At 35.3% G+C, this 18,563-nt stretch overlaps 1 protein-coding gene across 6 annotated transcripts in view; it reads right to left on the bottom strand.

The window, feature by feature from the left end:
- The window catches only part of NAV3 (neuron navigator 3), a 558,961-nt gene that overhangs the window by 66,567 nt on the left and 473,831 nt on the right, over positions 1 to 18,563 (bottom strand). For 5 of the 6 annotated variants that reach the window (XM_045588279.1, XM_036456217.2, XM_036456218.2 and 2 more), the window contains 6 exons: positions 17,606 to 17,647; positions 15,938 to 16,098; positions 14,236 to 14,424; positions 10,934 to 10,986; positions 4,915 to 4,938; positions 2,175 to 2,252 (listed from right to left, as the gene is read on the bottom strand). In XM_045588279.1, the coding sequence (XP_045444235.1) occupies positions 2,175 to 2,252; positions 4,915 to 4,938; positions 10,934 to 10,986; positions 14,236 to 14,424; positions 15,938 to 16,098; positions 17,606 to 17,647 (547 nt within the window). The remainder of the gene's footprint in view (positions 1 to 2,174; positions 2,253 to 4,914; positions 4,939 to 10,933; positions 10,987 to 14,235; positions 14,425 to 15,937; positions 16,099 to 17,605; positions 17,648 to 18,563) is intronic. The other variant, XM_045588277.1, reaches the window with a different exon arrangement.

The raw sequence follows: 18,563 nt of genomic DNA, 5'->3' as shown, positions 1-18,563 counted from the left end.
AAGAAAACAATAACCATGAATGGGATGAGAACCTCAGAGGGGAAAAACATATAATGCCTTTTTATTTAATTTTTTTTTTAATTTTAGCTTTTTTGTGTGTTTTCTTTTCTTTTAAAGAATAACTTACTGATGTTTAGAGAGAGACGAAGATAGAGGGGAGAGAGATAGAAACATCTGTGTGAGAGAGCAACATCTATCAGCTGCCTCCTGCACGCCCCCCACTGGGAATGTAGCTGCCTGAAATCTGGGCAGGTGCCCTGACTGGGAGGTGAACCAGCAATCTCTTGGTGCATTGGAAGATGCCCAACAAACTGAGCTACACTAGCCAGGGCTAGGTTTTCTTTTTAATAAAATAAGCATGTATTACTTTTAAAAATATGCTTTTAATCCTTATCCAAGGATACATTTATTAATTTTAGAGAAAATTAATTTTAGAGAATGAGGACACACACACACACACACACACACACACAGGGCGAGAGCAAGAGCGAGAGCAAGAGAGAAAGCGAGAGCGAGAGAGAGAGAAAGAGAGAGAGAGACTGATGTGAAAAACATTGATTGGTTGCCTCCTGTGGGAGCCCTGACCAGGTATCAAACCCACGACCTTTCCATGTACAGAACAGTGCTCCAGACTACTGAGCAACAGACTGGAGAAAGCATGTATTGCTTTTTAAATGGAAACAGCTTAAAAATTACTGTGTGAAAGCCCAAATCCCACAATGTATAGCAGCCACTTATTATTATAATATCTGAGTATATAAGTCTACATAATAGAGATTTAAAAATAAAATAAAAACCTGAGTAATCATTCAAGATATCTGGAAGTGTCTTTACTATCTAATGCATGGGGTTTATCATGAAGCCTTCCTTGTCGCAGATAAACAGAACCCAGAGTATTTTGGCATTTTCACTACAATATATCCTCTGGGTACAAATTCAGGTACTTAGACAGGAGTGTTTTATACCACTATACAGGTTATTGTATAAAATTTACAACCGCTATTGAGCTATATAAGAGTTATACTTAGACACAAAATATAGGTTGAATAATACTGTTCTCTTCCAGTGTTTCCTAAACCATTTTCTAAAGCGTACTATCATTTTTATGAATCTCCTAACAATGTCCATAAAAAATAAATATAGTCAATCAATCCAACATTTAGATTCCCCCGAAGACAAAAAGATAAAATCAATTCAAATACAATGCCAAAATGAATATATTGTGAGTGGAATGACTTACTTATATACTGTGAAAGTTTATTACACCATAATTTTCCATCTTAAAAATCTCACTTATTCAAGTCATACCCAGGGGGCTATACCTGCTCAGCCTTGCTCTGTCAGGCTTTGCCTAGGGGAGGTAGAGAACTCAGTGGAAAGCACAGAGAAGTGAGGCAGGCAGCGGGCCCGGAGCTCCACAGTGGAATTGAGCAGATTAATGTTGAGTGAAGGAGGCAGGACATATGGCAAAATAGCGGGAGCCTGCTTACCCCTCACTGTTGTTTCTAACACCATTGTTCCTTAGGATGAGGCACAAGGCCACAGGCTGTTTATTACTCTACATCAATGTACTCCCTGGCACATTGAAAGATCTTCAGTAAATGTTAATATAATTGATGGTCTTCACTGTCATCATTTTTGCTGTCCTCTGCTGCTTAAACTATGAGAAGGCTGCCCAGGTTGTTGAGAGAAATATATCTCACTGACAATACAGCTAAGATATCCAAAATTAGACCTAAGTTAGAAAGAATGAATGCTTATCTAATTGTCTAATGAATTGCACTAAAGGAGGCAGGCAGGGCACATGCATTTTTTATCTTTCAAAGTTAATCTCTATCAACACCTGATAATATTGTGGCTTGAGAAAGTCTTATTTATGGGGAGTGATAAAAATAAGAAACAAGAAAAGAAATAACCATTGCTACTGTTACTAATACTTCCAACCTTATAAGAAACAAAAAACCATTTCAACCACAGTATGAATCCTTATCAATTTGGGTTTATATTTTATTACTCAATGTACAGGAAAGTTTGACTTTATATGAGTTCTACAGTTTAGTGACTTAAGTCTGTATAAATTTTGACATTCCAGGGTGTAAATCTGTTACTAAAATTATCTTATTTACTATCTAAAAGTATGTTTTAATATATCACAAAAATCAAAAGTGACTTACATTTGCTGAAAGCTGAGATGTGAGGGTAGCCACTTTTTCTTGAGATGCAACCAACTCTCTCCGTAGTTTATGAATTTGCTGAATGTAATTAAAAAAAAAAATTCAATATGCCAGCAGATTTTCACATAAAACTAAAATTCAATCCAAGCAAGCAAAGCAAATATTATAGTTAGCTCCTTCTACCCCACTGTATCAGTAGCAATTTCTAAAAATTAAAAAAATGTGAATACTGGCTGCAGAGTAACCATCAAAAGCCAGTGATCAGAAGAGGGATAAGTGCCTATGTCAAAGCAGGGACTCCGATCGGCCAAGTAAGGCATACTTATTTGTTCTATTTGCCATCCTTGCCTGACTCAAGAATCAGTTTACTCTTTATTGATTCTAAAAAGAAATTTGCAGTAATAAAATTCAGGTAGTAAAATCTATTATTTTTAAAAATTAAAGATACATATATATATGTTTTTGGGGTCTTTTGAGAGAAAAGCACTCCGTGTTATTTTTCTATCAGTTTTTTTTGCATGTTTATTTTAATTTTATGTTCGGCGACTTCTCAGAGATAGAGAAACCCTGCAGTCACTGAAAGCTGGTTCTAACTCAACATTTAATGATCCCATATTTGAAAATAATTTATTGGCTGGGGAGTCTTAATGGCTAAGACTCGTCCCAAATCTTGATTGTAATATCCTTTATTAAGTTACTAAAAAAGGCTTTATAGATTATCCATAGTTTAAAAATAAGAGGAAAATCAGTAATACTGTACAAACTTCACATAATAAAAGGCTAATATGCAAATTGACCGAATGGTTGAATGACTGGTCGCTATGACACACACTGACCATGAGGGGACGGACACTCAATGCAAGAGCTGCCCCTTGGTGGTCAGCCAGACTGGGCTCGTGGCTGGTGAGAGCAGTGGTGGTGGCTGTAGCCTCTCCCACCTCTGGGACAGGGCTAAGGATATCTGACTGCTGGCTTAGGCCTGATCCCTGTGGGGAGCAGGACTACGCCATCAGCCAGACATCTCCCAAGGGACTTCCCTGCCCCACAGTGCATGAATTTCATGCATTGGGCCTCTGGTAACTACATAAAACAACAAAAATAAACATGCAAAAATGTTTTCCATTTCAGTTAAGTTCACCCTTGAATAAAACTGAACCAGAAAACTAGAAGAATATATGAAATTATATTTAAAACTTTAAGCACTTTCAGTTTAACCTGCAGGTCTCATGTTACCATGAAATATAAAGTGATTCATAAAAGTAAAGCATTTATAAGTAAACAAGTAAACGTCTGGTCTCAAGGGATTGCAGTTTTTTTAAAAGCTAAATAGTCTGATGCTTCCCATTTTTACAAAAACAAGTCTTTGGTTGTATTTGGACTTTTGGAATATTGCCTCAGTTTGAAAGAGAATTCTTGACACAGTTCATTACTTGTCTTTTTCCTTTCTTCCCCCTTCACATTCTATTTTTATGGAGAAGAAATGGTGGTCAATTCTGAGAGACAAAAAAAAGAAGTGAGCTGGAAGCTGGAAGCAGAGATAGAAGACTTTTTATAATTTCGGAAAATGCAATTCCTTTCAACTCCTGTTTTTTTTAAAAAGAGAAACATCCCAGCCCCAATTAACTTTTGAGTTACATTCCTATGATGATGACCAAATAGTCTCAGAAATCAAAGAATCTATATTGTTCTTAAACCAAATTCTAAGAAGATTTTTCAAATTAACAGTCTCTATTAGATGATACTCTAAATTATTTTTTAAAACAACCATGTCTCATTCTGGGACATGAATGATAAAAGGAAGTTGGATAATTACTAATAAAGAATTTTTATATTTCAGTAGCTATATTATGATCAATGTTAGAAGCCTTGCTATGTCCATACAATGCAAATAAAAATGTGTTGTTGTTTTTTTTAAAAACCATCATCACTTTTCTGGTCTAGCAATTACAAAGATCAAATTGGCATAATCAATACTTTTTCAGTATTTTGAAGCACATCACAAATTTTACATTAAAGGTTAATAAAATCTGACTTCAAAGGAAAGAGTTCCTTTGTAGAGACTGTTGTCAAGACATTTATTTTCTCTGTGGTCTGATTGCCTCAGTGTAAGGCAATCAAATAGTCATTACTGTACCTTGAATAAAGGCCTAATTACAGCCCTCCTGCTCTTCTTGGCCAACACAACTCTTAAACAAAGAGACAAAAAAAGTACATTCTCTCCAGGTTGAATTCTGATTTGTATGTGATTGTAAGGAAGTGTGACTTCTGAAATGTATAGACAGAAAGTACAGGAAGCAAAATCCTGGCACCAGCGAGATAGGTTGGGATGCTGGCAGCCTGCATTGCGGAGGTCTGCAGCTCAAGATTCAATAGTTTCCTCAATCCTATGCAGTTAGTTTTATAGGCTGTGGGGGGAAAGAGACTAATAAAATAGAAAGACTGCACACTCATTCATCCATCAAAGATTTTATGAGTGCTTACTACTAGACACAATTTATTAGCTAAGACTCCAATCTATAATGTGAGAGGCAAGTTTGCTTCTAAACACTGCCTTTCATTTTCTTTTATGAGGAAATATCCAAGACCTTTATCAACTACTTCAGCTATTTGTATCCATAACCCGAGGGGTATGCTATTGTAACAGAGCCCTCTAGTGGGAGAAAACCTTATTTCAGCATAAATGGATACTATTGTAGAAAAAAAAAAAAAAAAAAAAAAAAAAAGGCAACAAGCTTTTTACCTCTGAATGAGCCTTTTCTTCAGCCTGAAAAAGAGAAATGCAAAAATATATATGTTTTATAAATAATGCTGATTCATTTCACATGTAAGAGTAAAATAATTATACTTTGTATTTAAAATATTATGATCTAACAAGAACATAGTAAAATGCATAATATTAGAACAGTAAGAACAGGGACCTTTAGAATTACAAGTGAATATTTATTTATACATAAGTCATGTAGTATTTTAAAATATAGCTTATTTGACTTATGAATATATAATATTACTTAAAAGCAAAGGATAAAATTGAGATAGTATTGCTCTGAGACCCAGACCAAAAACACAATAGTTGTAAAATTATACTCTACGAAAATAGGTTAAAATGTTGGATGTTTAAAATTCAGATTATAGGATGCAGACTCCATAAAATAATAGGGATCTGCAGCCAAGTTTTAGGAGTTCTAATTTTATTCTGTGATTGACAGATCATAAAGAATGCCCAATAAAGCTGCAGGAAAAAAATAGTGACCTCTACTGATAACCACAGAAATTGGGTCTTTAGTTTCTATTTTCTTTAGTTTTTCTAATCACTATTAATTATATGTATTTGGCTGCAAGTCAGAGAAACACTGAGAGGTCCAGGGTTAAGGTGGTGATCGAAGCGGCTGAGGAACATCAGTTCCTGCAGATGATGCAAAGGAGGATTGCGGTAGAAACTGGCGGTGTGTGTGTGTTTGGCTTTAGAAGTCTTCTTTACAGAAGACTCCCCCCTCTGCTTTTCTTCTCTGTGCTGGGCTGCAAAATGCCAACGTATGAACTGTGTGCACCATTACATTTGGGAAGCTCTCTCATCCTGGAAAAAGCTGGAGAACGCATAATACTGCTGAACAGCACAATTCTGCTTATTGCTTTGAGCAGATCCAAAGCTATCTCTTTTTGGGGTATTGCCTGATGAATTGATGCAGACAATACCTGAACCATTTTTTATATCTTCTTTTCTTTCAGAAAACATAAAGCACAACAAAGCATTTTAAACATCAAAATATTTTTATGTGTAAGCATCTTTTGAGTTCCGTCTTTCCTATATTTCTTTGCTCTTAAAAAATAATTTATAGTTAGTAATATAGTGGTAAATTAGAAGAGTGGTTAAATATTAGAATCTTAATAGCCTTTATAAGAAAATTGTTTTAATAATAAATGCTAACATAAAGCTTGAATATTTACATCTCAACTTTAAATTTTTAAATAAAAACATTTTTAAATTTAATAATGTCAAGGTTTCATATAAGTTTGGTTTCTCAATCATAACTAGGGAAGGAATTTTAAAATAAAAATTTCATAAAATCAATAGAAAGCTGCAGGGGGTTTGCCATAAGATATATAACACAATTAACTATGGCTATTTGGTTTCCCTAGAACTTTGCATATTTACTGCCAGTTTATTCTGCCCAAATCCTGCTTCAAGGCTTGCAAAGACTATAGAAAACATATTCAATAAATAACTTGCATATTTTAAACCACCAATGTATTCTATATTTTATAAATAGTCAAGAAGTGGTCTTTTTTTTTTTCATTAAACATGCCCAGGATAAGTTACATATACTAGTTATAAAGGTAATTATTACTTATTAATTCTTTATATATTGTATATGATGACTTTTCTCATTGCTGACTTTTCAAAATTACCTTTTGCTTTAATATTCAATTTCTTTCCTACAGTTGGCTGTTAATACTGGTTAGGTGTTTTTATAAAGTTGAAGCAATGAATCAGAATATTAATTTTTTTCAGTGGGTTAGGCATGGCATGCTATTACTTTTCATTTTAAACAATGATTTTAAAGCAAGCCCAATGTACTGAAGAATGATAAACATTATAAATACCTTACCTAAACAATATATGAGATTATTCATTATTCTGTAAGTCATTGTTTGGCCATTCATTCATCCATTCAAATTTACAAATTAAAATATATACATTTTTACTTTAGTATTAGCTGTGTCTTAGTAAGAAATGTTAAAGGGATCTACAATAAACTAAGCATGGCCTTTGGTCTTATTATACCAACAAAAATTAGGCTCGAAGAACAAATCAGGCTCAATAGAGTTTTTAATATACAGTATAACTATTCAGAAAACAACTATTGGAAAGTGTAAATGCATTACAGGTTCAGGCATATGAAGAATAAAAAGGGTTCTGAGACTTGAAGATAAAATTGCATAACTTCCTAGGCTATCTTTTATTATTTTCTCACTTTCCATAAGTACATGGATAATAAGGATTTTTGCTTTCCTGTGAGAAATCCATAGCACAATAATAACAGCCAAGCTCAACTTCAGGAAGAAAAGAAAAGGAGGTGGAGACTGAGACTGGCCTGAAAGCACATACCAATATCCAAAGGGGATGAGCCAGGGGACTGTACCCCTGGAGGAATTTCATCTCAGTGTTTTTAAATATTTTAGTATTTTTTTAATTATTATTATTTTTTTAAATTTTTAAGTGAAAACTCCAATTTCACGGTGTTGGTTTGGATTAAAAAACAAGAACACGAAGGCAATAACTTGGCAGATAAGACTGGGCCTCTTATTTGTAATGAGTTTGCAAGCCCCCAGAATATTTTGACTCAGGAATTCTAGAAGGTTATTTACGTACTTTATAACAAGATACATATGAAAAATCTCCGCAGCTATAATTGGTAGAGGTTTTAAAGAGCTACATGTGAAGAAAAAATTCTTCCAATGGGATTTGTTAGATTGCTGATTTTACAGGTAAAGTTTCTTTCCAACAAGCCATCTTTGTTAGTGTGTTTTAATATTTTAAGGCAAAATATGTAATTCCATAAATTGCATAAATGAGATCATTACAGTAAACATGGTTTATACCCATGTTTAATAGGAGCAGTATTTTACCTAATAGTTCCTGCAAAAAAGGAATTTTTTTCTTCCTGAACACTAATTCTCCCCTCCCCCTCCATTAAAAAAAAATATATTTTTTATTGATTTTTTACAGAGAGGAAGGGAGAGAGATAGAGAGCTAGAAACATTGATGATGAGAGAGAAACACTGACCAGCTGCCTCCTGCACCCCCCCCCCCCCCGCCACCGGGGATGTGCCCCGAACCAATGTACATGCCCCTGACCAGAATCGAACCTGGGACCTTTCAGTCTGCAGACCGACGCTCTACCACTGACCCAAACCGGTTTCGGCCCCCTCCCATTTTTTAATTTATTGAAATGACACTGGTTAACAAATTATATGTGTTTCAAGTGCACAATTCTACAACACATCATCTATATTAAATACTAATTATTTTACAAAGGAACACCACGTACAGTTGTGTTAGTTGTGCAGTGCATACTTCAAATGATACAATTACATGGACTATGATATAAATGGTGCTTTCTAGAACTACACAATCAACAACATTTTGTGATTCATGGTATTCAATGTCCCTGGTCTTCTCTAATTACTTCAGAAAAACCATGGGTAGCTCTGTCTACTGTTTTCCAACTTTAATTTATAGGTATAGTCCAAAGAAATTTAGCAACTTGCCTGATGCCACATAATAATTACTCATATAGACAGGCAAGAATGCAAATCAACAGAATATTTACCCACAGTCCTTAAGAAGGCATAGAAATAATGACAAATTGCCTTTTCATTTCCTATTTGAAAAGCACTTCCACAGATATTTTATCATTGTCAATTAAATCTCAATGCATAGTAAGGAGGGTAGAAAGAAAATAACTCCTCATGATCTTTAATTTTTCTGTTTATTAATTCTCCAAATATGCATTGTTTTATTACAGGTTACTTATTAATTCAAGTATATAATTTACATAATTTCTAATAGAACTATTTAAATTTACTAATTTCCTAATAATATCACCTTCTCATGTGGCTTGATCACCTAATCATGTGGCTTTTCACACTTAACACCAGGACCCAATTCATCTCTAAATGTTGGCCAATAAATATGTGTATATAGTCTCTTTATTTTCATCTCTGTTCACATTTCATATTGCACTCTTTTTTTTAAAATATATTTTATTGATTTTTTACAGAGAGGAAGGGAGAGAGATAGAGAGTTAGAAACATCGATGAGAGAGAGTCATCGATCAGCTGCCTAATGCACACTCCCTACTGGGGATATGCCTGCAACCAAGGTACATGCCCTTGACCAGAATCGAACCCGGGACCCTTCAGTCCCCAAGCCAACGCTCTATCCATTGAGCCAAACCGGTTTTGGCTCATATTGCACTCTTAATACTTCTCATTTATGTTTACTAACTTAAATAAGAAGCATTTTTTAAATGTACTTCCTCTGTTCCCAATAAACATGCAATACCCAATATAGTAGCTTCTTGACATATATGCTTTTTTAAGTTTAATTAAATTTAAAAAATTGACTCTGCTATCACAAGAGACACACTGTATATATCTAATAGTTATGCATGGCTATTAGACAGTGCAGTTATAGAACAGTTTATTACCACAGAGGATCTATTGGACTCTGGTATATACTTATTAGTCATCTGTTTTCTTCGACCCAGGCTCTTTTTAATTTTGAGTTTTTTCCAAATGTTGCTACACAATATTTAAAATTTGTGTATATTTAAAATCTCTCTATATAAAAGGCTAACATGCAAAGTGTCCCCACAGGAGTTCAGCCAGGAGACTGGAAGTTCTATCGCTATGACGTTCACTGACCACCAGGGGGGGGTGCAGAACAAAGAAAAGCTCCAGTACGCAGCTGGAAGGCCCCAACTGGGCCTGATCACTGGCCAGGCCTAGGGATCCTACTCATGCACAAATTTTATGCACTGGGCCTCTAATATGATTATAATGATGCTGCATCTTTTCATGTTAAATAGAGACTTTAGTTGCAATGGCTTCATTTAGAATATATCTTCCTTATAAGTAGTGGCATTGGCTCAATAGGAGGAATACTAACTCTTAACATATTCCACTTAGGCATTTTTCCCAATACATTTTCACATTTCTCACTTCTTTACCTAGTTGCTTAACCCAGTCAATTTATTTTAACACTAATATTGATTTCTTCAGTTACAGAATCTATTGACAATTTTAATCACTAAAAGGAGAAATGATAAGAAAAAAATATTGTCTCTGCAGGTGATAGTCTAATTTTGAGTAACTATGTAAAGCAATAAATATTAAAATGGATTTACAAAAAGAGGGACATAACATTTAAACCTAACAAAAATGAGTGGGGGAAAAAAATCAGTTTTTCCCTTAATGTTTAATTGCTCAGTTAACAGCCAAGGCTGTGAACTTTTTATGAACCTTTCAATGCTGGATTAATAATTATTCATACTACTCAAGTCTCAGTGAAATTCAGTAAGTTAAATATACCTCCCTCTTACCTAGGCATGAAAGAACCCTCCTATAAAAATAAAATCCTAAAGACTATTTAAAAATATTAAATTATGTTAAGTAGACAGAAAACTCACCTTGGTAAAAATAAAATATAATTTCCCATATTGGGAAAATGAGTTGACAAATTGGCATTTCTCTCTTAAGAAATAAAGTTTTGAAAATTATATTATATTTCAGAAGTTTATTAAAAATATCTAAGCTTCTGAAGCCTTTACTCTTTGGTATAATATTTTCAAAAAGATAAACTTTAAAAATACTATTAAAAAATACCATAGAACAATGCAATGATCAGTCACAGTTCAGGGAAACACACAAGGAAAACGACTCAATATTATAAAGTTATGGTAGAGCATACTACATGATTTCAGGGACTCCAAGTTATACCCTAACAGGTTTTATGAAATTCAGTTTTTCTTCCATAAATGGATTATAATGAGCACACAAAAGTCAAGTGGAAGCTCAGGGAAGTGGACCACAGAAGAGCTATTACAGTACTTGCCAGCTTATCGGGTATGCAGTAGCTTAGAGTATTTCACTTACAGCCCTTGTTTCACTGCACAACTTCTATGTAAATGTCAGTCTATTTAATCATGTGTATGCTTGGCATAGGCAGAAGCTCCTTCTTAACAACCAATACTTACTGTAGAGTAAAGAGAAGAAGTGCTGGACACCAGTGATAACGAAGAGCCATGAACTGGGGAAAACAAAAGAGAACAAGAGGAAAATTGAAAACTCTGTTCTTTCAAAAGAATAGAGAAATAAAATCATAACTGCTAGACGAAAGAATCCAAGAATAAGTCTGTTGTCATTTTTCTTTGTACATAAAATGTTGAGACATGGAAAGAGTGCATACCTACCCCTAAAGTAACTTATTTATCATGTTATGGAGGAAATGCTTTGCACTTATTGAAAACTATAGTAAACACCTGCAGATTCAATAATCAAAAAAGAATAAAAACCTGAACTAGAGTTGCCATAAACTTTAAAACTTTAAGTAACTTCATGTATTTGATTTGATTTTTATATAACAAAAACACATTTTCAATATTTTTCTCCATGTACTTTCAAGCAAGTAAGCATTTTATCCAGTTTGCTAGTTCATTATTTCTGATGAGTTGATTATGATTTTTTAAATGGAGAATTATTGTTTTTGTAATTTTAGTGATAGAAAAATACTTTTTATTTCAAGGTGGTGTCTTACTGAAATTAAGAATGGGAATTGCATGGTGTTTCTTATCCAGGTATATCAAAACACTGTCTCGATTAACAGAGTGCTGTATACATCTTCACACCCAATATCTAACCTAATAGAGTAATATGCAAACTGACCATCAATCTGCTGCACAAGCCACACCCACCAGCCACACCCACCAGCCAATCAGAGTGAGCATGCAAATTAACCCGACAAAGATGGGTGGTTAATTTGCATACACCAAGGGTGGGAGGAGTGAAGACTGAAGACTGCATAGAAGGAAGAGGGAGGGAAAACGGAAAGCAAGGCTGCTGCAGCTGCTGGAGGGAAAGCACTGGTAGCGAATGTAGGGCGGGACGGGGTGGGGTGGGGCGAGGTGTGCAGTGGTGGAGGCAGGAGGCAGCAGTGGTGGTGGCAGCTCACGGCCTCCAAGAAGGTGGTGGAAGTGGCTGTGGGCAAGGTGGGGCGAGCGTAATGGGCAGGACCCGCCCCGCCCATCCTGCCTGTCACAGTGGGAGAGGTGAGGGGGCAGGAAAGGTGGGGGTAGTGTGAGGGAAGCCCACTGGAAGTCTTGCAGGAATATTTCTGCAACAGGTGCCTAATATTATATAAGCCCAAAATGTGGATAAAATTGTGCTTAATTATATTTGTAGAAAAGTCCTTCGCCTTTTTACTGTGGGATAGTATCAAGTTATTTCTGCTTACAGATCCATTAAATAAACATTAGATGAGTACACATAATATGACAGGCGCTTGCTAGATCCTGGGACTACAAAATGAATGACACTATCCTAGGAGCTTAAAAAGTAGTAGAAAGATACACAACTAAAAAGATGATTATGATAGAGTAATATAAATATGATCGAGAGCAACGATGGGTACGACAAGAACACCTGGGAGGTGCTTACAACCTGGTCTGGAGAGGATGGGGAAAACTGCAAATGCTACCCTTCTGTGAGACCTGCAAAATGTTAGTCTTTTCTTTCTTTCTTTTTTTAAACACATTCTTTCAATCTGGTATGAACTACTGAGGTATACCAGAAAGAAGGTGAACAACGAATCTGGAGGTCTATTTTCAGTTAATTTTCAGCTACTTTTGCAGTATTTCTGCCATTAACTGTATTGCTTATGATCACTTAATACTTATAGGGCTATGATCTTAGAGTCTGTAGCTAAGTTTCCTCATCTTTCACTGTGCCCATGGGGTAGTGCATCATTAAACGCCCTTCTGTCGCTCTAGCCCAATGATTCTTTGATTCTAGACCACACTTTTAAGAATTATAATAATTCAGTATTCAATGCATAGCCATCAAAAAGCCATCTTGCCCACTCAGGCTCTTAGCCAGAAAAGCTGATTATTTAAAACTCATAAACGGAAGGCCAGAGTTTCCAGCGTATGAACAGCATGCTGTTTGTAAATGAGGCACTCTAGAAATCCATCAGCATGCTTCGCAGTTTGTTTCTGCAGTACTGTGAGAGGCCCGCCTATGAAGAGGGTGAAAGAACCATTTCAGAAAAGCAGAGACAACCCTGGAGATTATTTATCTCTTTTTCTATCTGCATTGCGGTAATCAGGCGACTCTCAGGGCAGAATCCACTCTTTCTCACAGTGAGCTCAGTGGTTTGGTGACTATCTCAAAAACAGTGGCATCTGTGGTGAACTGATTTAGTGCCAGCACCTTGAGCTCATAGTGGTGACCTGAAAACCATGAGCTAATGTTCACAGCTGCCTGAGCTTTCAATCAGAGATACTTTAAATAAGAAGGTGGGGAGGGGACAGAGAAAGGAACAAAACTATTCTTTACTTTAATTTCACCCTCATAACAAACCTGCTGAATTACAGGAGCAGAAATTAGGGGTAATAAAGTTAGGAAATTTGCTCATGTTCATTCCACAAATAAATGGGTGGGCAGAGGCTTAAGCCATAGTAACTTTCAAGACCTAAGTCCTTTCTTTTATGCATAATTATTAAGGAATAGGAGAGTACGGACAATTTAATGTTTGATTTTATTCTAATCAATTTGAACTTCTACACTTACTTTAATTTTACCATTAACTGATATGATTTATAATGCGAGTGCCACGTTTCCTTTATGAGTACTTAAAATTACTCATTAAATAAAAGAGGAAAATCTCCCAGTATTATTATCAACTTTGACATTTGAGGTTTTATAGTTTAGAAAATTATATACATTTGAAAATCAATTAAGCCTCCTAAATGTTTTTAGAAAGTGTTCATGGAGCACTTTACAACTACAAATAAATTTATTAGGACAGGTGAGAATTTCATTGCATTAAATAAGGAAATGTAACTTATAAAGCAAAAAGTGGATATAATATGAATTAAAAAGTGACATGATATAAAACTAACACAAGAGGAAGTTTCTGAGAACATGGTAGTTTCATAAGTTTTTCTGATTCTTATATCCTCTTGGCCCTTTAACAGAGATGTCGAAGCATTCACGCTGATTTTGATATGTGAGGGCAAATAATTTCTAAAATTATGTACATTTTTGCATGAGAATTTATTCTGAACCATTCTATAGTCCAGTATTAAAACAATTTCTGGCATATTTCCAAATACATAAAGAAAGAAAGTGTAATGCACACTGAAACTTCTTCAAGCTTCAGGGTTCATCAAATAAGAGTTCACAACCTCCTTTATTTACTCTTCAGGAATTCTTGTGATGTGATAGTTTTAATCTCAGAGTTAAATAAAGTAACTTCACCTTTATCTTCCTCCACACCTACCTTCTTCCATGCTGTCTCGAAAGGAGCCGGAATGGCTGATGGCACGGGGTCTTTCCTCCAGAGACGTGGCACTCCCACAGAGCTGGGAGTCATCGTAGAGGTCGAAGGAAGAGTCTTGCGCTGGGATGCTATTTGAGCGCATCATGCTGGGCCCGGGAAGGTTAAATTGAGACAGATTTGTTGGACTCACTGAAAAACAAAGCACACATAGCCTGCTATTAAAGGGCTTGGATGATAAAACTAGCAGGTTGATAGAAAGTGAAGACGTGATTCCGATTCTTATGGAAGGAGAAATCTACAGGGTGTCCCTATTTAAGATAAGCCAAGAGACTGCCTCTGAAATGGTCACTAACAGGTGGAGAGAGGCCCTCTTTTCTCCTAGCACTTCCATGAGAGCAGGATGCCAATTACTAAAGTAGTCTTAAACAAAACCAGCAAGTTACCTCTATTGTTCATGCTAGAAATACAATAACAAGACATTTTCAGTTAGCCAATGAAGAAGAGGTTGTCTTCCTAGAGTCTGCAGTTTTCTTTTTATAAAGAATATATCTCTTTAATGGAAAAAGCAAAATAAAAAAAATAAAAGAAAATATAAGAAATTTAAATTTCCCAAGCTTCCAGTCTTTGCCTAGGTCTCTTCCAGCTAAGATTCTGTTTCCCTGAGTATAGAAGAAAGGGGTTAATTCTGAATAGCTTGAAAGGTGAGCAGAAGGTTATTCAAGCTGGAGGGACCCCTGGAAGCACAAACGATACAGAGCACTTCAATAAAAGGGTGTTTAAACATCACTCTGTATGCAGAAGAGTCCACCAAGTACATAGAACTTGGCAGTTGCAGGTTGATAGTAAATCTTCTACATGATGACCCTCGCACAAGGTAGAAAACCAGTCTGAACAATTGTTATCACTCGTGAGATGACAATGAGTCTTACTAGGTTTGAGATGCCTCACTGGGACTGTTATTAATCGTCAAGTTGTATCCAAAATGTATTTTGGATAGAAAAAAAATTGATCTATGTAATAATAGCTGGCATGTATGTTTAGACTTCTTACATCCTTCTGTTTATACCAATGATTTTATATTTTATACAGCTGATCTAAGCACAAAGTAATCCAATGGCTAAGCTAGTTAGCGATTTGTTGTTTTTTAAAAATCATATTTACCCCAAAATTTTCCCAGTGCATTAATTTAATAGAAAATTTCATATGCATTTGAGGGTTTTAACTTTAAAACAGTGAAATAAATTACCGTGGAGTCATAAAGTCACATTTTAAAAAATATTTCTATTTTTTCTACAACTAAGATGATTAATTTTGTTATATGGGCTTTTAAATACATTTTAAAGAAAATACCAGATGCCCTACTCCTTTTGAAGGGTAAAAGAATCCCCTTGGCTTAGAGTTGGGTGTTTGGAACCCATGATTGTCTCTGCTTCTTACTTTTGGTTGGCTTTTTATTCAGGCCTGCGCCCTTGGGACCTTAGACTGTAAAATAACAACATGTGTCAAGATGTCATGAGCAACAAACTACATAATATTTGAAAATTATTTTGTAAACAGCAAGCAATCACACGAATAAAAGTACTCTTAAAAAGGGTGCCTTTATCACTTCTTTAAGTAAATAATTTTTGGGAGAGATATAAGGGCTCCCTTGAGGGAGGTGGCGAAAGGAATGAGGTGAAATTGTCATTTTAGACTATTTTACCCAAGTTTGAGAAGTGGTATTTTCCTGTTGCAGAAGCTGACATGGCAGAAGGGGAGACCAGAGGCGACTGGCTGCCGGTGTCCTGCAGCCCGCCGGTTGAATGGGAGCGCAACCACTCTTTGCCCTCTTCTTGGTTGGCCTGCCGAGATGATGGGGTGTATCTGCAAAACAGCACAGCTGAGACACTTAAGCACATCTAAAGGGGCAAAGCAATAGCAAGAGAGGAAAGCGAGTGAGAGGAGCTTATTGTTCAGACTACACAACATTCTCATTGAATTGAATTATAAGTGCTTAGTTCTTCCAGATGATTTGACACCATCTGTTTGAATTTCACAGGGAGATGAAAAGATAATGTTGAAAAAAAAAGTATGCTTTTGTGAGATATGTAGTTGAAAATTATAAATAACGAGCAGACAGCCGTGTTAATTGAGAAGGACTCAAAAGCACAGTGCTTAGGAGGTTTCGAAAAGGATGAAACATAGACTGCAAATGGTGGACAAGAGAATTGGAGTGATTGTCATAGAAAAGCAGAGGGAATGGAACATAAATTCACAGCTCTCTTTTTTTAAGTAAAGGAAACTATTTATCTGTTTAAAATGCCACTTGACATCGTATCTAGATTTTCTTTTTCTGAAAGAAGGAGGGAGAATGTTTTTACTTTATTAGAAAACTAGAGGCCCAGTGCACAAAATGTGTGCAAGCGGGCTCGACCCTTATAGCTGCAGCAGCTTACCGCAGCCCTCGCGGCCCTGGCTTTGTCCCGACGGCTGTCCAGAAGGACATCCAGTCTAATTAGACCATTACATTTTTATTATTATAGATTATTATTATAGATACACTATAGAACAGAGTCTTAAAACTGACTAATTGCAAGCTGTTTGCTATTGCTAAGGAACTGGAGCTAAAAGGGATACTGTAAAAAACCTATTTGGTCAGTACTGACTTTCACCAGAATAAGTAAATTCTTAGCACCAAAGAGCAATCAACTTTTTATATTCATATGGTGTCATAGCTCCATTATAGTTCATTCTCCCCCTAAGATAAAAGTGTGCAATAATGGATGGGCATAAATTATATTTCTTTTTTACTTTTTATGATGAACTGAAAAGTTATTTTGAGATTATATAACACTAGACTAATATTTAAATTAATCTGATAGATATAAGCACTCTTAAAAAACACACACAGAAATTAAAACTCTTGAATCTTTACCAAAATGATTCATTAGAAACTCATACCTAATTATAGTATTTGTCCTCTGCTAATGGAAATATATTTTTATTGCTTCAAATTAGAACATCTTTTCAACATTACCTGGCTACATCCGTACACTATATGGGATTTGAGGTTTTGCAAGCATATGTCACCAAGATGTAAAAGTTAAGGAAGTTAATTTTAAATTCCAAAAGTGATTTCTGCATTCTACTAAAGTTGCTGCCCTCAAAGGGGTATCTACATTAGATTTAATTTGGGTCTCATCCTCTATGAGTTTCTCTACCTGAGCGCTATCTTACCTACTCCTCAGACCTGAGAAAGGTTTAAAAGTGCTATCATTCTCAATACCAGGTGCTTCACTGCAAACAAACAAAGGGAGAGGAAGAAAGACAGCACACAAAGTTTAAGTAACAACAGAAAGAAAGGCAGCAATTGTGCCAAGAGAATATATACCTTAGTCCCTTTTTGGGTAGTGTATTTCTGTCAAGTTGTATGCTGTTAAAACAAAGAAAATCCCTAAGGACATAATGTAAACAAAACTTCCAAGTTACACATCCAACAAAAATGGTTCTCTGTTTGAAATAAACAAAATAAGTTTTTTGAAACATATATTTAATGCTTAACTCTTTGGAAAAGGACTACCAAAGGTGACCAGATATCTACTGTTGCAACACATGTGTGCTCCTTTCTAACCCATGTCCAATCAATTACAATTTAGTGACAAGCTTATTAGAACAGGTTACATTGTATATTAGAATAATCACTCTCAATATTCTATTTACCTAACAATTTGTAGTTTTTCTCTCTCCATACCACTGACTAGACTTCTGCTATGCAAGAGAAACACAGAGGTGGAATCAAGATAGACTTGCTCTATTAAGTTAAATTGACAAGTTCTCAAGGCAGAGAAGATACAAACCTTACTTAGTATTTATTTTGGTATTAAAATTACTTTTAATAAAAATAAAGGGAGATTTATTCCTATTTTCATATAAAAGTACAAATAATATATAATAAACATCTGCTTGAAACAATGTGCCTGGCATAATTTATTTACAAGTTTTAATGAAATTACACTATGCCATTTTTTTTGGAAATTATAAATAGGTATTTTAAGGCTCTATGCTTTATTGTTATCTATTTTAAAGAATTCTCAAAGGAATTCTAAATTGATTGTAGAAAGAGATGAAAGAATGTGTCTGGAGAAATGAGAAATGGCTTCTCTAAAAATAGAGGAAGAGGATTTCAACAATTAAATGGAACAGGTCTTGAGATTTCTGTTGCAATCTCTAGCATGTGGATAACCAAATAGTACAATTAATGTGATTTTGCAGAATTATAGCTCTCTTTCATTAGAACCTCACATGATCAAAATTAAATACACAGGATATATGCGTAATGGGATGACATA

This window comes from Pipistrellus kuhlii, unplaced genomic scaffold (assembly GCF_014108245.1).
Source record: "Pipistrellus kuhlii isolate mPipKuh1 unplaced genomic scaffold, mPipKuh1.p scaffold_m20_p_3, whole genome shotgun sequence".
NCBI lineage: Eukaryota > Metazoa > Chordata > Mammalia > Chiroptera > Vespertilionidae > Pipistrellus > Pipistrellus kuhlii.
Note: the sequence above shows the minus strand (reverse complement) of the source record. Positions and strands in the feature narration are given on the sequence as shown.